The sequence below is a fragment of the Euleptes europaea genome, chromosome 2 (assembly GCF_029931775.1).
Source record: "Euleptes europaea isolate rEulEur1 chromosome 2, rEulEur1.hap1, whole genome shotgun sequence".
Lineage (NCBI taxonomy): Eukaryota > Metazoa > Chordata > Lepidosauria > Squamata > Sphaerodactylidae > Euleptes > Euleptes europaea.
The window spans coordinates 27,223,856-27,248,069 of record NC_079313.1 but is presented as its reverse complement, the minus strand read 5'-3'; the positions used below and the strand labels follow the sequence as shown (position 1 = coordinate 27,248,069).

General features: G+C 43.1%; 1 protein-coding gene across 1 annotated transcript in view; it reads left to right on the top strand.

Moving 5' to 3' along the window:
- The first annotated feature begins 11,192 nt into the window (after nt 1-11,192).
- The window catches only part of NCF2 (neutrophil cytosolic factor 2), a 30,003-nt gene continuing 16,981 nt past the window's right edge, over nt 11,193-24,214 (top strand). Inside the window, exons 1-5 of the mRNA XM_056844339.1 lie at nt 11,193-11,366; nt 14,352-14,434; nt 18,373-18,481; nt 19,109-19,243; nt 23,312-23,419. Of these exons, the coding sequence (XP_056700317.1) occupies nt 11,193-11,366; nt 14,352-14,434; nt 18,373-18,481; nt 19,109-19,243; nt 23,312-23,419 (609 nt within the window). The remainder of the gene's footprint in view (nt 11,367-14,351; nt 14,435-18,372; nt 18,482-19,108; nt 19,244-23,311; nt 23,420-24,214) is intronic.

Here is a 24,214-nt window from a genome sequence, read left to right as displayed (position 1 = left end):
TGTCTTCTTTGTTCTGGGTGGAAGACTCTGCCACTTTTTAAAGAGTTTCTTCCACGTGCGCTCTGCTCTTTTATTGATCAATAAAAGACCTGTTTGATTGTTAACCTCTTACTTTAAGTACTTAATTAAATGCTAAAAGTAATTAGGGCTTTACACTATCATAGTTAAATGGGACTTCCATGCCTCGAGGCAGTATACCTCTGATGTACTTCGGATTCAGGTGGGTGGAAAATTAATCCTGATTTAGATTGCCAGTTTGAGCTGCAAGACCTTTCTTGCTATTAACTAGCCATTTTTTAAAACATATTTTACTTCTTACATTAGCAGATCATCTCCAATTGTTATGAAGCAGTTGAAAAAAGAGCACTGCTGTTTGGGATAAACCTAATATAATTTGATGGTTAAAATTCATTTGTGTTATTTTTTGCTGTTTGTTCCCGGGTTTGAAAGATATCACAATGGTAAATTAACGTCCCCAAAATGTTCTGGACTGTGGAAGTGGAAAGACTGGTAACGTGACATTATAGACGCACAGTGAATAGAAAATATTTTTTATTGTAGAAAATTATCAAATAAAATGTAGGTTCAAGTTCAAGCATTACAAATACAAAATAACCCCTCTGTTGCATTCCACAGAAACCACCCCACCCTCCCACCCCCATTTCCAAGAGCAGGGCTGCCCACCATCACCGACTCAACTTGGGCATTCCTCACAAAGCACGGTGGGTGGAGGGTAGCCCTCAGCTCCCCCCTCCATTAGTCTGACCCGGCTTTCCCCAAACATACATGGAACAAGTTATCCAGGGGTCTCTCTTGTCCACACACCACAGTATTGAATAAAGGGGTTGTTTTTTTTTGCTCATTTTACATATTGAGTCTCCATACTAAAAGAATAAATTGCACCCCCAAACAAAATCTCTGCAAATAAGAGAATTCATGATCACAAATCTGCTTTTTCTTCTTCTTTCTCTTCAAGTTGCCCCCTGTTGATTCAACCTTGTGTTTCCTACTGCAAAAAAAAGATTGTATCTCCCCCCCTGTACAGTTGCTATAGCAGTCTACAAAAAGCCAGCTTGTGACTCAATAGTAGCTTGCAGGACTCCTTGCTTATAACTAGAGCATGAACAAAAAGTGTCAAAAAGGCGAGTTTTTTTTCTTTTGTATTAAATTTTAAAGAGAAATTAGTCACTGCATCTCAGGAGAAATGTTCCAGTTTTGGAAAGAAAAATTAGACAAAGGAATCAACGCAAGGATAAATTTCTTACCATGTCAATGTTTCTGAAGCTTTGTGTAGTTTGTAAAAGCTTCCAAACGATGCCTCTAGAGTCTAGACTCTAGACAAACTGCAAACTAACAAGTCACAGGGACCAGGCGGTATTCATCCTAGAGTTCTTCAAGAACTAACAAAGATATGTAATATGTCCCTTCGATCACCCTCTGTACCAGAGGACTGGAGAATGGCCAATGTAACACCCATTTATAAAAACGGTTCCAGGGGGGACCCAGGAAATTACAGGCCAGTTAGCTTAACATCTGTTCCAGGTAAATTGATGGAAAGCATTCTTAAAGATAGAATTGTCAAACATATAGAAGGGCAAGGCCTGCTGAGCAAAGCCCAACATGGCTTCTGTAAAGGTAGGTCCTGTCTCACTAACCTATTAGAGCAGTGGTTCCCAATGTGGGGCACACGCCCCACAGGGGGCAATTTGATTTTTAAGGGGGGCAATTTGAGAATGAGTTATTAACAGTGAAATTTTTGCATTTCTTATGGTTCTAGGGGCCTCATATACAGTATATAAATATATATTGTGACATATACATTTTAAAAATTAAAATCAGAATGTACACGGCGGTCAGCTGGTGACAAAGGAGAGGGGGAAAGCCCGCTAATAGAGAGGATGAATCTATGGTGAGACCACACTTGGAATACTGTGTACAGTTCTGGCCACCACACCTAAAAAAGGATATTACAGAGCTTGAGAAGGTGCAGAAAAGAGCAATCAAAATGTTTAAGGGATTAGAGCAACTGCCCTATGAGGAGCGGTTAAAACGCTTAGGGCTGTTTAGCTTGGAAAGAAGGCGGCTAAGGGGAGACATGATAGAGGTCTATAAAATTATGCATGGTATGGAGACAGTGGACAGGGAGAAGCTTTTCTCCCTCTTTCATAATACCAGAATGCGGGATCATCTGCTGAAGCTGGAGGGTGAGAGATTAAAAACTGATAAAAGGAAGTATTTTTTCATACAACGCATAGTTAAATTGTAGAACTCTCTGCCCCCAAATGTGGTGATGGCTGCAAACTTGAAAGGCTTTAAGAGGGGAGTGGACATTTTCATGGAGGAGAGGGGTATTCATGGCTACTAGATAAAATGGATACTAGTCATGATGCATACATACTCTCTCCAGGATCAAAGGAGCATGCCTATTATGATAGGTGCTGTGGAACATGGGCAGGATGGTGCTGCTGCAGTTGTCTTGTTTGTGGGCTTCCTAGAGGCACCTGGTTGGCCACTGTGTGAACAGACTGCTGGACTTGATGGGCCTTGGTCTGATCCAGCAGGGCTTTTCTTATGTTCTTATAATTAAAAATGAATCCTTATTTCCTGATGAATAGCTTTTGGACCATAATGTATCTTAAATTGAAAACTATCTTTAGGTAGATTTTTGCTCCAAAAGCACTTTATTTTTAAAAATTCAATTTAAATTTTAAAAAAATCCACCCTGATCACAACCATCAAAGTGCATTTCACTTCATAAGTTTTTCTCACATTTATTTATTTCAGTCACAAACCTATGCATAAAATGAGTAGCGCAAGCAAGAAAAAGGTTTGTCAGTATTCAGAGGAATATTTAAAATTTGGTTTCATACCCACTATCCATGATTAATGGTCTCCTTTCTGCCTCTTATGCCAACAATGCTTGACCAATTAATCAATGAAATGAGGTCGTCTTGAGGCGCATTTGAAGATGAAACATAGTGTGTATGTAAATTCAGATTTAAATTACTTCAAGTCTTTAAAGGAGAATTTTGAAAAAGGTCAACAATAAAGTCTCTATTCACTACACAAACTGTTACTGTCAGTCGTCCTCTTGAGGCTAGTTATGAAATTTCTTTACTCGTTGCTAAATCTGGAAAAAATCATACTATAAGGGAGGATTTAATTAAACCATCAATATCAGCATTTCTTAAAACAGTTCTGGAAAAAGATGACAAAAATGTGAAAGCCATGTCATTCAGTAACAATACTGTTAGCAGAAGAATAGATGAAATGAGTGAAGATATTGAAATACTATTTGTTGAAAAGCTGAAATCAAGAAAATTCTCAGTACAAATGAATGAATGTTCTTATGTTCTTATGAATCAGCTCTGAGAGACAGTGAGGCCGTATTGCTAACCTATGTAAGATATATTGATAAAGGTGTATTTGCCGAAGAAATGTTATTCTGCAAATCATTAGAGAGCACCACTACCACCACTGGTAAATATAATAAGCTAAAAAATTACTTAGATGTCAATAATATATCAATGGAAAACATAACATCTTGTGCTGCAGATGGTGCTCCTGTTATGATGGGCAAGAAAAATGGCTGCTTAAAATTGATGAAAGCCAGAAATGCTTCTTGTGCACTGTGTTATTCATAGAGAGAACTTAGTGTCCAAAAATATTTCTCCTGTTCTTAATGAGGTACTAAAATCCGTTATAAAATGTCTCAATGCTATCAAAGCTAATGCCAAATGTGAGCGTCTCTTCAAGCTATTTTGTGAAGATAAAACTGCAGACCATGTGAGACTTTTACTTCACACTGAGGTAAGGTGGCTCTCAAAGGGGAATTACTTGAAAAGATTAATGGAGCTATTTGATGTTCTTAGTGACTTTTTAAGTGACAAGCCTAAAATGAAGCACCCGCAAACAGTTGATGGTAAAGCATTTGTGAGGTGTTTAGCAGATATCTTTGAAAAACTGAATATGTTGAATAAACAACTTCAAGGAACAAATAAAACTCTTGTTGATGCAAAGACGAAGATATTTGGCTTCATTACATTTATAGAGTTATGTCAAAAACATATTTCTGACAAGAATTTTGACCTGTTTAATCGGCTAAAAAAATGTGAGGTGACTGATGCTGCTGTACTTGTCATTGTGGATCATCTGAAAATATTGACCTCAGATTTGAAAGAAAGATTTTCTGATTTAAAACAAATTGATTTTCCAACATGGGTGATGCAGCAGTGCTAGTCGATCTGTTTGATGTTTCAATGCAGAACCAAGAACAACTCTCGGAAATGCAAAATGATGAGTCAGTTAAAACTTTATTCAATATAAAAGGAGCGATGGCATGGCTTTGTGATGAGACAGAAACTAAATACCCAAATTCAGCCAACTTTGCAAGAAACCTGTTGTTACCGTTCCCATCTTCATATTTAGCTGAATGTGGCTTTAGTGAAGTTTTTCTCCCTCCCATAATACTAGAACGTGGGGTCATCTGCTGAAGCTGGAGGATGAGAGATTCAAAACAGATAAAAGTATTTTTTCACACAACGCATAGTTAAATTGTGGAACTCCCTGCCCCAGGATGTGGTGATGGCTGCCAGCTTGGAGAGCTTTAAGAGGGGAGTGGACATATTCATGGAGGAGAGGGGTATTCATGGCTGTTAGTTAGAATGGATATTAGTCATGCTGCATACCTATTCTCTCTAGTATCAGAGGAGCATGCCTATTATTTTGGGTGCGGTGGAACACAGGCAGGATGGTGCTGCTGCAGTCGTCTTGTTTTGTGGGCTTCCTAGAGGCACCTGGTTGGCCACTGTGTGAACAAACTGCTGGACTTGATGGGCCTTGGTCTGATCCAGCAAGGCTTTTCTTATGTTCTTATGTTAACTTGTATATAGACTCAACGAAGATGGAAAGATTCACAGATGAGGACCGTCAAGTGCTTAATCAGAGAATGTGTGTGTGTGTGAAGTGCCGTCAAGTTGCAGCTGACGTATGGCGACCCCTTTGGAGGGTTTTCATGGCAAGAGACTAACAGAGGTGGTTTTCCAGTGCCTTCCTCTGCACAGCAACCCTGGTATTCCTTGGTGGTCCCCCATCCAAATACTAACCAGGGCTGACCCTGCTTAGCTTCTGAGATCTGACGAGATCAGGCTAGCCTGGGCCATCCAGGTCAGGGCTGGAGAATAATATCCCAAAAGTTGACAGATGCTTTTAGAAAACGAAAATTGGATAAAGCACCCGGTCAAGACGGACTGAGGGCAAGTTATCTTAAATCCTTTGAACAATTGTTGATGCCTCACATGCAAAAAAGTGTTTAATGATCTTCTAACAGAGGGCAAAATACCTCCTCCATGGGAAGAAGCTCACATATCATTGATTCCCTAAGAGAACCAAGACGGAAACTACCCACAATCTTATAGACTGATTTCGTTACTGAATGTGGATTATAAGATATTTGCATCTATCCTAACAGAAAGATTAAAGATATGCATGTCAAGAATTATACATCCGGACCAAACAGGGTTTTTACTGAAAAGACAGCTAAAGGATAATGTAAGAGTGGTCTTAAATGCGATTAATTACTTGAGGAAAAGCAAAGAGAAAGCTGTCATATTGTTCTTAGATGCGGAGAAAGACTTTGATAACGTTTCTTGGAACTTCCTATTTCGGGTACTGCAAAATTTAAAATGTGGTCACCAATTCATGACAGCAGTTAAAGCTATATACTCCGTTCAGTCAGCTAGATTCTTAATGGATATCTGACGGACAGTTTTAAAATTGAAAAAAGGTAGCAGACAAGGATGCCCACTATCTCCGTTGTTATTTAATCTGACTATGGAAATTTTGGCATACAAGATAAGATCAGATTCCAGTATACAAAGACTAAGGTGTGAGGATCATTAGTACAAGATAAGAAGCCATGCAGACGACGTGGTGCTGATCAGTCAGTGTTCAGAGAGGTCGTTACAGGCAATTAAATGTCAAATTGATCAATTCAGTTATTTCTCTGGTTATAAACTGAATAAACAGAAGACCAAGGTGTATTTTTACAATGTGTCAGATGGAGAAAAACAAGAAATGATCAATGTGTCATAGCCAAAAGAAGTGTGAAATACCTTGGAATTCATATTCCGTCGGAAAGTGATACCCTTTATGAACTGAATCATAAAAGCTTCTGGGACAAAATAGTGCAAGATTTGGAAAGATGGAACAAATTACAAATATAGTGGTTAGGCCAGATTACTTCACTTAAAATGAACGTTTTGCCTACACTAATTTTTTTTATTTCAGACACTCCCCATTTACTTAGAACTTTCAATCATCAATACCCCTACTGAGATCTACCATGATACACAGATTACAAGATCCTGTGTTATGCCTTTCTGTAAACCTTTTAAAACTAATTTTCCTACTGTGGGTCTAGTTTGGGATGACAGATTTATGATGGAGAATGTGTTGACAAGTTACAGGTCTTTAAAGCCTAAAGTGCCCGGCCAACAACTTTCTTTAAATTACATGTACATGGGGGGGGGGGGAGAATCCTCAATGTGCTTCCTTGATTAGTGAATACCAGAGCATTCGTGCACTGCTGCATGTGAGAAAATGTTTGAATTTGGTAGTCAGAGGCAGTTTGGGGTGGTTTCTTTTCCCCCTTTCTCTCTGTTAAGCTAAAGGAGGTCTAACTGCACCTAGAAGGTCACTTTGGTGAACCCATGCAGCAATGGGGAACCATGGCTTTAGGCAGCAGTTTTTACAAGGGGCACCTTTTTTTCTCACTTCCTTGTCTTCACCCCAGGCGAACAGGGCATCATTTTGACATTTTGCTTCAGGTGTGGAAGTTTCCTGTGGCCAGAGCTGCTGCCAGTTGTCACTGGAGGGAAAGTGAAGGGTAGTGTCATAAAGCACTGCTAGAGCGTTTGCACTGTTAAAGCCACACTTGTTAGGTCCTTCTGCCTATTAGGTTGATGAACCACAAACCCAAATGGGTGCTGTGTGCGTGGCTCCAGGCCCAAACTAGCAGATTGGGTTGCATAAGAATAACCCAAAAAGTTCTTCAGTAATAGCTCTCACCATCTGCTTGGGAGGGGGAGCAGGAGCCTCGGTTCAATACCTACCACTTCTCCTGAAAAGACAATTGTTGCTATAAACAATTATCTGAACTGGGTTACACACATCCCAGCCTATTACTCCTTTGTTCCTGTGGCATTTCAAACATGCAAAGCGGCACACGCTTTAAAGGCATTCACATCCCTGAAGCAAGACAAACACTGGACTGCAGCTGTTTGGCAGCAGCAGCATCTGGATTCATAATGAATGAGGACAATGCTTGGCAAAATGGCAAGCATGAAAAGCTGCCAGCCCCTCACTCACGGCTATGGTATGAGTTGGTTCATATCTAAGTAGTAGTAGAAGAAGAGTTGGCTTTTATATGCTGACTTTCTCTACCACTTGAGGAAGAATCAAAGCAGCTTGCAATCACCTTTCCTTCTCCTCCCACAACAGACACCCTGTGAGGCAGGTGGACCTGAGAGAGTGTGACTAGCCCAAGGTCATCCAGCTGGCTTCATGAGTAGGAGTGGGAAAACCAACTTGGTTCACCGGATTAGCCTCCGCAGCTCATGTGGAGGAGTGGGGAATCAAACCCCGTTCTCCAGATCAGAGTCCACCACTCCAAACCACTGCTCTTAACCACTACACCACGCTGGCTCTCATGCTGGAGGTGAACCCATCCTTGCCTGGTCCAGCACTATCTGCCAGAGAAATAATTTTCTGTAGGCAGCCATAAGCTGTAACCTAAACTTGTACAGCCATTTTTGGGTCACGGCTAAATTATTTTCTTTTAGAAAATCCTACCAGGTCGCCTAAGTCAGCCTGTGACTTGATGGCACTTTCTACCACCACAGTTAGAGAAAGTCAAATCAACTGTGAATTTAGACTTCACCATCTTATGTTGTACTTAAATTGAATAGTGATGATGGGTGGAATAATTCATAAGGTTTTCACCTGACAGTACCCTTCACAGATTTTTTGGGAGGAAATGTGTCAGTTGCTGTTAATCACATGAGGATATTATTGCACTTGGAAAGAACCTGCAAGAGAAGGAAAGGGGAAGGAACAGCTGTTGCCGCACAGGAAGAGATGGTTGAGCAACATGTAAAATGCGGCATGTAACATGCTTTCTGAACACTTCTTATTAAAAGGATCATAAATAGGTTGGTGACTAGTGCAGAGCTGTGGCTGTGAACCAGGAAGTCCCTGGTTTAAATCGCACATCACGTTAGAATTTGCTGTTCTTTTGTCCCTGCAACCTGCAGTATATTTGAGATCCTGCTCTATCCCTTGGTCTCAAACGGTTTTTCCAAACGCATTTCTGTCCACAAAGGAATCATAATCTTAAAAATGTATAATATTAATTCAAATCTAGAGATGACACCATCATCCACTTGTTTGGTACTGAGATCGTGTATATGAAGTGCTGTGAACATCAGGAAGTGGTATACAGACAGTGATTATTAGTCTGCACAGTCATTCTGGGCAACGTAGGAGCAGCTAAGTGACTAGGGTGCAAGTAAGCTGGTATGTGCCAGTTTGGAGTGCTAGTAAGAAAATAGCCAAAGTGGTACCTCCCATCTTCTGTTTCAGCCCCCTGCCCGAAGACAGAAATGTAAATTACTTTTCACTCCCGTGCTCAGCAAGGTTTGCCACCACTGTTTCTCCTCAGAGGTAAGGACAGAAGTAAGGGTGTTCGTTGGGGCCCAAAATGAGCCAGGGTGGAAACCTTGCCTTTCTGTTACACAGTTGTACAAATGGGGCAACAGTTGTACAAAGTGACTCTGCTTCCTCTTCAGATGGAGTTCTTCTGAGTGAGAAAATTATGGCCCAGTGCTATTATGTCTTCCTGCATCCTTGAGATGTGCCAAGGTATGGCATCCCATTTCCTTTGGCTGATCACCACTGTAAACTTACAGAATGTTTGTACTGGGAGTTTATTTACGCGTGCATTCACTGAGCATGGAGGAGAAGACAAATGCCCGGAAACAGAGTGCTAGTCGGTACAGCAGCAGCTCCTCCTGCCCTAACAAACAGGATCCACTTGGAGCCACTGCAAGTCTGGTCAGCTGCAAAATTCAGATCTGTCACTCAGGCTGCAATCCTAAAAACACTTTCCCGAGAGCAAGCCCTGCAGGATAAACTGGAATTTACATCTGCATAGCTCTGTCAGCCACTAGCTACATTCCAGTGGCCACTAGCAGGGTGGGGATGAGGAGTAAAAAATTCCCCAGAACCGGGTTGCTCTGGAAACCCAAGAAGCCAGGTAATCCATCATGTGACATCAAAGGAACAACCAACAAGAAGCCTTGGGCTGGTAACTTAAATCTCAGGGCTTCAGCAACAGCTAGAAGCCTCTCTGGGAATTCATAATTGCTCACTTTTATCGCTTGAGATTGCGCTTGCTAGGTTTTTTCAGTTAAACAAAAGGATGAAGTGAGAGATTTTGGAGTCTTACCCCCCCCCCCGCTCTGTTCCCTAAGGATTGAAGAGTCCCTTCTCTTTCTCTCTGGAGAGAGCAAAGAAGTTAATTGCACCGAAGCCGGTGGAGCTTATTCCCTCCCTTTTCCTCTTCCCTGTTCCTTTCATTCTCAATTTTGTGTTTCTTTAAATGTGTGAGGATGTAACCAGACAAAAGACTAAATTTGAGGGCAGAAAGGTACCGGCTGGATATTAGGGAAATTGTTTTTTACAGTAAAAGTTGTTCGGTAGTGGAATCAGCTACCTAGGGAGGTGGTGAGCTCCCACTCACTGGCAGTCTTTAAGCAGAGGATGGACAATCCCTTGTCAAGGATGCTCTAGGCTGATCCTGCATTGAGCAGGAGGTTGGACTAGATGGCCTGAATGGCCCCTTCCAACTCTACGATCCTATGGTTCTCCATTTGCACCACACAATAGCATTCTATTGGGAGATGGGAGATGGGCTTTGAACTGGTGTGGTTCTCAATGGTACTTTGCAGTTCGTAGCATCTGCCATAGCCATGACTAAAGAGAAGGGAAGGAGAAATTGGTCTTGCTTGAACAAGTTACAGCTAGGATTGCCAACTCAAGGGTGGGAAATTCCTGACGATTTTGGCGGTTGGAACCTGGGGAGGGTGGGGTTTGGGAAAGAGAGAGATCCCATCAGAATATAACGCCGTTGAATCCACCCCCCAAAGCAGCCCTTTTCTGCAGGGGAACTAATATCTATAGTCTGGAGATCAGCTGTAATTCTGGGAGATCTCCAGGCCCCATCTGGAGGTTAGAAACCCTAGTCATCGCACGTTTTTGAGGCAGCATGTGCATTTTGGGACTTAGGCAATACTTTCTTCATGTCCATTGCTGTTCCAGAAATGGAAGAGTCTTGGGTAGCTCCTTCACATGTAACACTGGAGTGATTGCATATAGTTATTCTGGAACAAAACTGATTTAGCAATATGATCATGGTTAAGGCATCACCCCTTTGAAAGGGTGATACTCAATTATGGCTTTTCCCCAGCAAGCATTAGTCACTAGTCACTCCCAAATCCACACTGCAAACACAGAACTTGAGTCATGAGAAGAAAGGGAAATTCTGCTGAAGCAGTCCAAGTGCACTTAGAAGTGCCAGCTCCGGGTTGGGAAATACCTGGAGATTTTGGGGTGGAGCCTGAGGAGGGCAGGCTTGTGGTGGTGGGAGAACTTAAATGTAGTATAATGCCGTAGAGTCTATCTTCCAAAGTGCCCATTTTTTCTAGGTGAACTGATCTCTGTTGGCTGGAGATCAGTTGTAATCCCAGGAGATCTCCAACCACCACCTGCACTTTATATTTGAAAAGATCTTTAGAAAGTGAATTTCAGGAAAAGGGAAGCTAGGCTGCAGCCTGCAGGTGGAGTCAGAATCAGAAAGCAAAGACAGGCCTGACAAGAAGTTGACAGAGGGTGCTCTGTTTGAAAAACCAATTCACCTCAGCGAGGCCGTGTTGCGTTACTTCCTTCGTTGCAGTTGCTCTGTTTCAGTTATTAGCGAAGTGGGGGTCACTTCCTGGTGTGCTTGCAACGTCCAAAAACTCTCAGAGGAATTGCAGAACTACAAGCACGCAGGGCCCATCGGCTGCATGCTCAAAGGGAAGACGGTCTGAGACAGAGCAGTATTGTCGAGGCATCTGGTTTGTCCCTGATTTATGATGTCTCTCGCTGAAACAATCCGGCTTTGGAGCGAGGGCGTGTCTGCAGCAGACTGCAAAAACTGGACAGCCGCTTTGGACGCTTTCTCCTCCATCCAGAACCCTTCTTCCAAAATCTGCTTTAACATTGGCTGCATCCACCTGACGATGGGGAATTTGGCCGAGGCACTGCAGGTGAGTGCATGAATGCTAAAATTCTTGCCGATCTTGGCTGAAACAGGTAGGCTGCTGGGGCTCGTAGCCAGAGAACACACAATGGAGCTGTGATGGACAGGAGGCTGAAGGGGGAAACAGCCACTCCGCTTAAGGCTGCAGGAGTGATGCTCCAGCATCCAATCACCTTTGAGAAGATGGATGGAAAGTTAGAGGGAAGCACAGCAGGAGAGAGCTCAGATCTGCCGCAGGGAGAGAGCAGAGGCAGCTCAGGTCTGGCTCAGCAAAAGAGCAGAGCGAGTGAAGGGTAGCTCAGCCTACTAGCATTGCAGAGTGGTTTAGCTCCATCTCTGGGAGATAATCGAGTACCCAATTGTTAGGCCTGTCTCTGGTAATGAGCAGACCTTGTACCTTGGTTAGAACCAATGAACTCTGACCGTGAAAGCCTTCGACCTTGTACCATTTAGTCTGACTCTTGGAAAAGGGCAGGCTGGTGTGGGTGGCATCCTGAGTGCGCGTGAGACGATCCAGCCTAGTATCTAGTCAGTAAAAGACTGCTTGAAAGAGGGATGCCAGCTCTAGGTTGGGAAATACCTGGAGATTTTGGGGGCAGAGCCTGAGGAGGGTGGGGTTTGGGGAGGGGAGGGACTTCAATGCTGTAGAGTCCAGTTGCTAGGGTTGCCAACCTCTAGATGGTCTCAACAAACACAATACCTATGCTGATGATAACGTAGCTGTGAAAACAGCAGCACGAAGGCTCACAATGGCGTGAATATTGCTATTTCAAAATTATTCTGAAAATCTTGACAATTTTTATAATATTTATAACTGAAAATAAGAAAGCATTACTTCATGCATAGATACAGATTCAACTATACTAAGTGCACCACAGAGACTGTCCACGTCTACACCACACGTCTGTGGAAGTTTTTTTGAACTTACCTGAGGACACAGTTGCCTATTGAGCACGTATTTTGTTTTGGTGTACTTACCTTGAGTTGAATCTGTATCTATGCATGAAGTAACGCTTTCTTATTTTCAGTTATAAATATTATAAAAATTGTCAAGATTTTCAGAATAATTTTGAAATAGCAATATTCACGCCATTGTGAGCCTTCGTGCTGCTGTTTTCACAACCTCTAGATGGTGACTGGAGAGCTCCCGCTATTACAACTGATCTCCAGGTGATAGAGATCAATTCACCTGGAGAAAATGGCCGCTTTGGCAATTGGACTCTATGGCATTGAAGTCCCTCCCCCCTCCAAATTCCACCCTCCTCAGGCTCCATCCCCCAAATCTCCAGGTATTTCCCAACCCAGAGCTGGCAACCCTACCAATTGCCAAAGCGGCCATTTTCTCCAGGGGAACTGATTTCTATCCGCTGGAAATCAGTTGTAATAGCAGGAGATCTCCAGCTACTACCTGGAGCTTGGCAAGCCTACCTTGAAAGCATTAAAGAAAATTCTAACTACATTACTAGTTTAAATGCATGTGCGTCAGCCAGGTTTGTCTGCCTGGAGACGTGTGCTGCTGAACTGATTCATGTCTACCTGGAGACCTGTGCTGCTGAGCTGTTTCTTGAACCCAACCTGTAAAGAAATAAATCTTCTTTGTTGTTTATGTACTTGTTGGGTATTAAGTAGCGAGCTTTGTTGCATGTCAGACAGTCAAGGGTTCATATTGAATGTATAGATGCTGACCAGTTCAAGGAAATGATGTAATGTGTTAATTAACCAAGTGGTCAGCAGAGTATCCATTGCAGACGTGTGTGCTTGTCATGTACACCAACAATCTGCATGTTTACTGCTTTTACAATCCTTTGTAAAAAAAGTGAAGGCAGTATCCAGTTTGAGTTTCTTTTTTTCTTTTTTTTAGATATTTTTATTGATTTTTAAAATTATCTGGGGATACAGGAAAGGAAAAAGGGTAAAGGAAGTGTAAAGAAAATACGTTTGTTACCCCCTAACATAGTTTACTTAGTCATCATTTTTTAACATATTGTATTTAATCACCAAAATCATTTTCATAACATTTAAAAGAATCTATTACTGTTTTCTAATCTTAATAAATTCCTTTTAAAAAAAAGGGGGGGGAGATTTTTTTTATCCAGTTTGAGTTTTGATACCAGCCTGTAAGGATGGAGAGGCGACTTTGTCCTTCAAGAATGCCTACTCAATTGTAAGCTTAGCACCTGCCAGACGCTTCTGGCAAGGTTAGGAAACTTAGCAATGTAGAAAGGATTATTTGTTTTACTCCCAGTGACCCCTACCCTTTGAGTTTAGCTAGTAAAGATTGGTTTTTACTGAAACAAACGACTTCGTTTCTTTTGTGCGCGTGTGTGACTGATCCTATCTTTTAATAAGCCATGACCACGATCCTATCCCTCTGAATGGTGGCAGTATTAATTAATAACCCTAACAGTACTAACCTCAGTAATCTCCATATTCTCCTTGCGCACCACAAAACTCACCTCACAGCAGTGAACCATGCCTATGCACTTGCCACCTTAAGAACACCTACTAACTGAGGGGAAGGTTTATATTTTAAAACCAGCCCAAAAACCATATTTTTCCCAAATATGGAAAAATATATGGAAAAACCATATATTTCCCAAAAACCATAGGAGACTGCGTGGGTCCCCTCAGTAAGCCGAAAAGACTTGTCGCAGGAACATTTTTAGGTTCGTGTTGAACTGAGAAAATGGCAGCTTTGGCAAGTGGGCTCTATAATATTGAATCCCCTCCCCATACCCCACCCTCCACAGGCTATGCCCCCCAAATGTCCAGGTATTTCCCAACCCGGAGCTGGCAACCCTACATACATAGGTTATGGACGGCTTGGTAGGTCACCAATTGTGCGGGCCTCGGGTAAGGCGCTTGCAGAGGGGGTCGCTGAGCCCATCGGCTGATACTGGTTGCAGCTAGGAGTCCAGGAACCCTACGATGTTGTGGGTACACTTTGGGGCAGAAATTATGCTTGTGTATGAATTATTGTTGTTGCCTACAGGCCTTTACCAGGAGCACTAACTGCGACAAACACTTAGCAGTGGCCTACTTCCAGCGAGGGACTGTCACCTACAGGATGGAAAAGTGAGTAGTAATACATGAAGGAGGAGGGGAAAGTTTGCTCTTCGGAAAAATTTTGTGCAGACAGGGTTTCTCTTTCTTACTGGAACAAAACCGCCCAAAGAAGAAACAAGACAAGAGATTTTGAACTAGACGTAAGGAAGTGGATGGAGTTAATAACACAATATGAAATGGCCTAGGGCCGGATCCTATGACTCCCTCCCACTGAACGGTATCGTCTCATTTCCTTTCACCAAGCCTTTCAATAGAGAAGGACTTCCTTAAACAAAGAAGTAGGGTTTTTTTCATCAGAGGAAACCTTCATCAGAAAAAACTTATCCGTTGGGGGAGGTCTTTCTCTCTTGGAGATTGTAAGATGGTATAGGGGTTCACACTTGATGCACTTTTATATGTGTTATGTATGTATATCTGGTATGTTTTTATGCTGGTCTTGGACCGTATTAAACTCCCTCTCTCTTGGAGGATGACTTAGAAGAATGTGTCATAGGATCCAGCACATACACTAGCATATTTTGTCATTTTTTAAATTCTGGAATAAATTCTATTATAAGTGTTACTGTTTGTTTTTTAACATGGAATCTGACACAACAAGGATGCTACTGTAGTTTATGACATTACTTTGGCCGTCCGTTTTCTGCTTAACCAATAAGTACAGCTCTATGTACTCAATGCTTTTTTAAAATAATGCTGTGTCAGAATAGCCCAAGTTCTGCACTGTTGGAAGCTGAACACTGTCACTTTATTTGTTTGTTTGTTTGTTTGTTTAAAAGCATTTTTGTACCACCTTTCCACTCAATCAGGGTCCACAAGGAGGAAAATCATAAACTTTAAACCAGTGGTTCCCAACCTTTTTTTGACCAGGGACCACTAGGACTTTTTTGTTCAGTGCAGGGACCCCAAGGTTCAAAATAAAAATTCTGAGAATTTGAAAATAAACTTTAATCATAACTGTTAGTTAAACATTAAACTTAGAATAATATTTGAATATATTTTTTATAATAGAAAACTTTTAATTGAAAATATTAATTTATGATGGGTTTATAACTTTGTTTCGCGGACCTTAATTTAGTTCTCGCGGACCCCTGGGGGTCCATGGACCCCTGGTTGGGAACCAGTGCTTTAAACAATTAAAAAATACTTTTAAAATTATAATTATAAATTTAAATGTACATGGGCAAAGGCCGCCGCATATTGGGATGAAGTGGCAAAAACGGATTTTAAAAGTATTGTTAACGAATTATAGTACAATATGATTTTAAATATGATATAATAATAGAAATTTTCTTTTTGTAATGTCATAACACGCCATCGGAAGTCCAATGGTGATGGGCACTGTGGTGGGGGGGAGGGATTTGGACTCAGGGCACTACGGGGTTTATAAAGAGAATTGAATATTGTATTAATAATGGAAAAGTAGTGCGCTATATATGTGATTTTTTAATGTATGTATTTTATATTTTTTTCTGTTTTTGTTTTGTTTTGTGTTTATTATAAAAATAATAAAAAATAATAAAAAATTATAATTATAAAATTTAATTAAAACGTATTAAAAGCAACACTAGAGGGAGGGCCAATAACCATTATTATGTATATGCCGGACAAAACAAAGAAGTCTTTACCTGCTAGCAAAAAACACCAATAGAGGGAGACAGACAAATCTCCCTGGGGAGAGAGTTCCAAAGTTTTGGTGCCACAATGCAGAAGGCCCTTTCTCAGGTTGCCACCCGTCTAGTCTCAGATGGCGGGGCCAACCGGAGAAGGGCTCCCAAGGATGGCCGGAGTTTGTATTGGAGAAGACAGTCCTTGAGGTATTTTGGTCCCAGGCTGTACAGGGCTTTAAAGTTTAATACCAGCACCTTGAATTGAGCCCGGAAGCAAATTGGAAGCCAGTGTAGGTGCAACAAGACTGGAGTGATATGGTACTTATGACCCACTCCCGTCAACACTCTGGCCACAGCATTCTGTACCAACTATAGCTTCTGGATAGTCTTCAAGGGCAGTCCCATGTAAAGTACATTTCAGTAATCTAATCTAGCTGTTACCAGAGCATTCACCACAGTGGCAAGATGTTTTCTGTCCAGGAAAGGCCACAGCTGGCTCACCAGCTGAAACTGCTGAAAGGGACCCCTGGCCACCACTGCCACCTATTTATCCAGAAGCACCCCAAGCTATGAACCTGCTCCTTTAGGGGAAGTGCAACCCCATCTAGAACAGGGGATAATCCATTACTTGGGTCAGATCTTCCCTCTACCAGTAGCACATCCTTTTAGTCAGGATCAAGTTTCAACTTATCCATTCCAAAACTGTCTCCGGTCACCTGTTCACAGTTTCCACAGCCTCCCTGGGATCTGATGGTAGTGCAAGACAGAGATGAGTGTCATCTGTATATTGGTGGCAGCTCAGCCCAAATCTCCAGATGACCTCTCCCAGTGGCTTTACGTAGATATTGAAAACCATGGGAGACAAGTTCTGCACCCAGGATCAAATTTTGTATGTTTTCTGCACTTGCATGGAATTGCAGAAATGCACACCCCTACCTATTGTATCCCTCTTGGCTGGTTTCTAAAGAGCGCTAGCAATTCCTGAAGATGGCTTCAAAAGGAGCTCTGTCTATTATGATAAAAGGTGGAAATCAGTTTTCTGAGGCCTAGCATAGCCATCATGGTAAGTCTAGTAATGCCAAGTCTGAGTAGGCTTGCCAGCTGCCCTGTGGGAGTGGGGGATACCCCACTTGAAGCAGCAGGAGAAAAAAAGCAGTTGCCGTGCTGGCCGTGTGATGTCACTTCCAGGGAACGCCCAGAAGTGATGCCATCCCTCTTAAGGTATTGTCAAAACTCTATGGTTTTAACATAGAGTTTCCAGTGACTCCTAGTGTCGTGGGACACCTCTTTCGTGTTTTTTCCTAGAAGTGGCATCATGCTGTCACTCACACCCCCTCCCCAGGTCTTCCATTGATTGCTATGCCATACCTGGCAACCCTAAATCTGAGGCATGTCGAACCTAGAGTGAAAGTCTGCTAGGTCTCTGTTTTGCCTGGCTCAGAAACACCTGGATCCATGCCATGGTGACATTGAGACTAGACTACTGTAATGCACTGTACATTGTCTCCCAACTAAATCAATTTGGAAACTCCAGTTGGTGCAGAATGCTGCAGCTTGGCTGTTATCAGGAGCTAAATGGAGCATACTTATCACTCCCATTCTGCAGTCACTCCACTGGCAACCTGCAAATGGGCAAAATCAACAACTGATAGGGTTGCCAGGTCCCTCTTCGCCACCAGTGGGAGGCTTCAGGGGTGGAGCCTGAGGAAGGCGGGGTTTGGGGAGGGGAGGGGCTTCAATGCCATAGAGTCCAATTGCCAAAGCAGCCATTTTCTCCAGGTGAACTGATCTCTGTCGGCTGGAGATCAGTTGTAATAGCAGGAGATCTCCAGCTAGTACCTGGAGGTTGGCAACCCTAACAACTGACCATACATGTGCCTTCTCCATTGTGGCCCCCACCTTGCGGCATGGCCTGCCTGAGGAGGTCACAAAGGGTCCACTTCTCTTGGCTTTCCACAAACTACACAAAACTGGATTATTCAAGAGGGCTTTTCTATGCAGACAATAGGGTAACACTGTACAAAATTATTCACAGTTACTTGGAAAAAACTATTTGGGACGGTGGTCCATACTACTGTGTATAGTGTTCTGTAGGCTGGATCTTACTATGTAATTTTGCATCGTCTAATGTGATGTTAATACTTACCCTTTGCTTCAGTTCTGTTTTTTAGATTTCTGGTAGGTTCTACAACCCAAATCCTATTTCAGTATTTACTGAAGGTCCCATCCCCACTCTGTATTGACTCACTCTGTGTAATCTGCTTTGAGTCCCAGTGAGAAAGGTGAACTATAAATAACTTAAATAAAAATGACATTATGACTGTATCCCTTGCTTTCTAGTTATCAGTTGGCCATTAATGAGTTTAAAGAGGCACTGGCTCAGCTGCGTGGAAACAACCTAATAGATTACAAGATCCTGGGCCTGCAGTATAAGTTTTTTACTTGTGAGGTAAGTTCTGATCTTGTTGAACAAAGCTCAGAGCAGTTAACCAGAAGCAGAAGATGATGAGAAATTAGGTTCTAACTCAATGCTGCTTGATTTCAAGACGTCGGAAACTGGCATAGGGGTCGGTTTAATGGATGATCTGTTTTTCAGGCACATTATTATCCTGTCCTTCCTCTGAGGAGCTCTGGATGGCATACACAGTTTTCCCTTCCTCCGTTTTATCCTCACAGTAACTGACTCTGTGATGTAGGTTAGGCTGAGAGAGTGTGATTGTCCCAAGATCACCCAATGAGCTTCATGGCTGAATAAGGATTGGAACCCAGGTTTCCCAAATCCAACCCTCTAACCATGACACAACACTGGCTCCAACCATGCACTGGATCCTGCCATTCCTCCAATGAGTTCAAGTTCCCTTTTTGCCTTTTCAATAATCCTCGGAGGAAGTCTAGCCTAAAGAGGAAGTCTAGCCTAAAGAGGAAGTCTAGCCTAAAATCATTCTGCAAGCTTCAAGGATACAACCTAAGATCTCCCCAGTCCAAAACCAGCCCTCTAATCCCAACCACATACTAGCGTACTACGGGAATATATGGGATTTTGTGTTCTTTGACTCTCCTGCTCTTGGTCTGGCAGGTGTTATCCAATATAGCTCTTGCCCACGCTAAGTTGGAAGACTGGAAAAAAGCTGAAGAGCACTTAACAATGGCGATGAAAATGAAGACGGAGCCACGACATTACAAAATAGACAGGGCCATGGAATCCATCTTGGTAAGAAAACACAAGAAAAGAGGGGAAAATAATCTAGACCAGGGGTGGGGAACGTCAGGCCAGGGGGCCGTATAAGGCCCACAAAATCATTTGGTCTTTGTGGGTCCTGGCAGATGTGTAGCTCAGAAGGCTCTAAGACTGGCAATCCGCTCAAAAACAAGTCGCTCTCCGTGGCAGACACTCGGAGCCATCTCCGGTTGTGCCTCTTGGCTAAATGTTTGACCAAATATAGCAGGCTAATTTTTAAGTTGATAATTTTGTATGGCCCGCAAATGATGTTATAAATATCCAAATGGCCCTTGGCAGAAAAAAAATTCCCCAGCCCTGTGTTAGGGTCTCAATCTACCTGTCCTTTCTCCAGGAAGCTTACGTTGGCCTACAAGAATTTCCTTTTCTCCATTTTATTCTCACAACAACCCTGTGAGGTTGGTGAGGCTGAGAGGGCTCAAGATCACCCAGTAAGTTTCATAGAGGAATGGAATTGGAGCCTGTCCTAGTCATATACTTTTAATACTAACTCATACTGGTTCTGACCCCTTTGCAGCTTGGGGTCTTTTGCTACAGCAGATTTCCTCCCATCATAGAAGAAGAATTGGTTTTTATATGCCGACTTTCTGTACCACTTAAGGCAGAATCAAAACCGCTTACAATCCCCTTCCCTTCCCCTCCCCACAACAGACACCCTGGGATGTAAGTGGGGCTGAGAGAGCTCTAAGAGAGCTGTGACTAGCCCAAGGTCACCCAGGTTTTGCGTGTAGGAGTGGGGAAACAAATCCAGTTCAGTAGATTAGCCTCCGCTGCTCATGTGGAGGAGTGGGGAATCAAACTCGGTTCTCCAGATCAGAGTCCACCACTCCAAACCACCGCTCTTAACCACTACACCACGCTGGCTCTTAATCAGTCCTTCTCCTGGATTCTTTTGTCTTCAGAGAACTGGGGTTCTGCTCTCCCACCCCAATACTTGTCTAATTAGCGTACCTCTGGCTGTAGAGCAAATGGGGGCTTCCCAAAAATTTGTTTTGTATTTGCTTGGGGGGGGTGTTATTTGTTGATGTATGGTAACTGCACCCCACCAAAACTTTAAACAGGAAAGACTGCGTGGTAAGTACAAGTGCTCCATTTTCTGCATATCTGGGGGAATACCAAATGTTTTTGCATTGTTGGTATATTTTTATGTATTTTAAAGGTTTCTGTCTTAATAACTAGCAATCTGGGTTCAGTCTTAGTCTTTCTACCTTGGGCAAATTAAGAAATGGCTCAAACAGCCAATCCTCTCTGCTTGAGGTTTCTTAGCCTTGAAGGGGAGACTCTGTACAAGCGCAGAAGCGCTCTTGCTGCACAAGCTCGGCCATGCCACTGAAAACAGCTCCTGGGGCTAAGCTCAAAGGAAGCTCCAGCGGAAGAGAGACGCAAACACAGCACAGCCCAAGCCTCCGTTTTCAGGGGGAAGCAAACTCGCTCCTTGTACAATTGGGTCCCAACCCACATAGTACAAAGGGAGTGGCTTACATACATTGTCTGAATCGGGGTTGAGGTGGTAGAAAGTCAAGTTGCCAAAGACAAAGCCCTCCAGCAGGGCTACGCTGCTCTTGCCTTCCATGCCCTATGCTCCATCTGGCCACTAGATGTCGCTGGCGGGTCCTCTTTGGGGGCGGGGGGCCGTTGTTGTGCTTCCTCCTGGCTAGCTCTCAAGGGCCAGACCCTTGAGAGCTAGCCAGGAGGAAGCACAACGACGGCCCCCCGCCCCCAGAGAGGACCCGCCAGCGACATCTAGTGGCCAGATGGAGCATAGCTGCGTCAGCTGCCCATGAAGGGGAAAGGAGCTAAGAACTCTATAGATTTATAGTAGCGTTCTTCGGGAAGAAGGTATTTGTTTATTCCTGTCTTGGCTGGCTCGGGGGCCGGATGAGAGTGCTCAAGGGGCCGGATTCGGCCCGCGGGCCTTATGTTTGGCACCCCTGATATACATGTTATAGAGCCCCGTGGCACTGAGTGGTAAGCTGCAGTACTGCAGTCAAAAGCTCTGCTCACGACCTGAGTTTGATCCCGACGGAAGTCGGGTTCAGGTAGCCAGCTCAAGGTTGACTCAGCCTTCCATCCTTCCGAGGTCGGTAAAATGAGTACCCAGCTTGCTGGGTGTAAAGTGTAGATGACTGGGGAAAGCAATGGCAAACCACTCCGTAAACATAGTCTGCCTAGTTAACGTCAGGATGTGACATTACCCCATGGGTCAGTAACGACCCAGGGCTTGCACAGGGGACTACCTTTACCTTTATACATGTTATAATTCCATGTGGGTAGCCATGTTTGTCTGAAGCAGCAAAATAAAACAGGATTCCAGTGGCACCTTAACGACTAACAACATTTATGTCAGTGTGAGTTTTCTTGAGTCAGAGCTTGCTTCATCAGATGCAATGGTGAGTAAATCCATTAGGCAGATACACACACACACACACAGATCTGCCAACAACAGAAAGATTGAGGTAGGGATGTTACAAATGGAGTGCTGCTTAAAACAATATCCAATCAAAGGATGATGATGATAATAAATTTTTTTGCGGCTATTTGCCAGATAATCAAAGGAGTAATCAATCTACCCTGAGTAAATGAAGACCACTCAACAGTTGGGAATGGTCTTCAACCACTCCAAGTGAATTGATTATTCTTTTGTTTGGATATCATTTTAAACTGCTCTCTCCCAGTAACATCCCCCATACTTTTCTGTTGTCAGCAGGTTTGAGCTGCCTAATGATTACCACTTTGTGCATGCTATGAAGTGAGCTCTGACTCACTTCATAACTTGCTGGAATACATCTTGTTAGTCTTTTAGGTGCTGCTGGACTCCTATTTTGTTTTATGTACACACTGTGGTTTCCATTTGGACCAGAATTGTGTAGCACAGGGAGGGGCTCATAGTCCCTTGTTCTGTACAAAGTCTCAACACGATACCGAAAAGCTCTCTGAACAACCTCAATTTCTGTCCCCTTGGGGGTTTTTTTCTGGCTAAATTTTGGCAAGATTAGAATCAATCTGAGTTTAGGATTGAGACATTGAGACATTTCTGGATATTGAGACATTTCTGGATATTTGGGGGTGAGGAAGGTGGTTTGGAGAGGGGAGGTACCTCAGTGGGGGTATAATGCCGTAAAGTCCACCCTCCATAGCTGCTGTTTTCTCCAGGGGAAGTGGTCTTTGTAGTCTGGAGATCAATTGTAATTTGGGGAGATCTCCAAGCCCCACCTGGAGACTGGCAAGCGTTTTTCAACCTCCTCTTCGTTTCACAGTTTGAAATCCCTGCCTTGACATTAGCAATTTAAAGGGGGAGTATTCAAATGACAAAGCAGGGGGCTGAGTGGAGGATGAAAGGTTAACCCCCCCTTCCTCGTACGGCTCTGAGGCGAACTGAGGTGACATGAACCTGAAATTTCAGTTGGCTGACAGATACTGCTGTACTGGTGGTTTACACTTGAGAATAAAATGGGAAGGCCGGGAATATGCCCTAAGGAAAACAACTTGCCCTCTTGTCTACCTGCCAGTCCTGAGGATAAATCCTTCCCCAGGAGACCCTGAGAAAACAGGTTAAACCACTGAAACTCTGGGTCACATCCTGAGACCTGGCAACCCTACTCAGCTGTGTAGCAAAGGTAGAGTCAGGAGGTACAATTTGTTGTGCCAGGTTGAGAAAAGCTGCACTTGTTGAGATCTCCTCTTCTAGGTAACTATTAAAGTTACAAAAGGGGTCTGGTCCTCTTTTCTATTTGTTTGACACAGGGCACATGTTTGGCCTTGATGTAAAGGAAGTGTCCTTCAGTATCCAAAGATATTGCAGCCACATGGTATGTTATATTTCTCACAGCATTTTGGAAGAGGTAGAAAAGGGATTTCTTTAGTGGAGGACTCAGGAGTAGTACAGCTGAAAAACAAAGGGGTTAAATGCAGGATCTAAAGTAACAAGTATGGGAAACAAAAATAGTATGCACAAAAAATATCGGTGCAAGCTCTGTTTTCAGCAGCTCGCCTGGAAAAAAAAAGTGATTGATTTTGTGTGTGTGTGTGTTTAATGTGCAGAAGCAAAGACTTTTCGAGCTCTTTACAATACCTGAGGGGAAGCTGTTTCGGCCCAATGAAAAGCAAGTGGCCCAGCTGGAGAAGAAAGATTACTTGGGGAAAGCCACGGTAGGAAGTCAATCAGCAACAGAAGGAGAAGTAATGGAAAATTTCACCCCCAATGAATTAATAAAGAATCCTTTTTAAACTCAGCTCAAATCAGAACCATGTTTCCAACTGACCAGAAGCAAAGAATGTCCTGCCCTGCCCTTCTCTTGTGTCAAAAAGCTGTGTGGTGTGCAGAAATCACAGGATCATAGAGTTGGAAGGGGCCATACAGGCCATCAAGTCCAACCCCCTGCTTAATGCAGGATCAGCCTAGAGCATCCCTGACAAGTGCTTGTCCACCCTCTGCTTAAAGACTACCAGTGAGGGGGGAGCTCACCACCTCCCTAAGTCGCTGATTCAGTGGATGCCTCTTTTCACAGCAGGGAAAGAAGCAGTGCCGCCTTCCAGTCGCCACCAAGCATCCTACTGCAAAAGGCACAGCTACAGAGTCTTGTTGAAAAGTTGCTGGTCCGTAACCCTAATTTTGCCGTAACCCTAATTTTGCCGTAACCCTAATTTTGCTTATTGAAATATCATTCCTTAAATCACTGCTTATGAAATATCTTAAGAAGTGTCACAAACTCAGTATTCACAGAGCAGAATCACAATAGGGTTCAGTTGAAGTAGGGTGTATTTAATTTTGGATACCTTAATGTTGTTCTTGGATCAAGCAAAAGAACGAAAATGAGCAGGCAGAGATGAGGACGGAAAAGAAGGTAAATGGCCCACAATCCTTTGGGCTGTGGTCTCAGTCATAACTCCAAATTCTGTTGAAGGCAATAGACAGTGGCTAGAACTTTTCATTCAAGGTGCTTT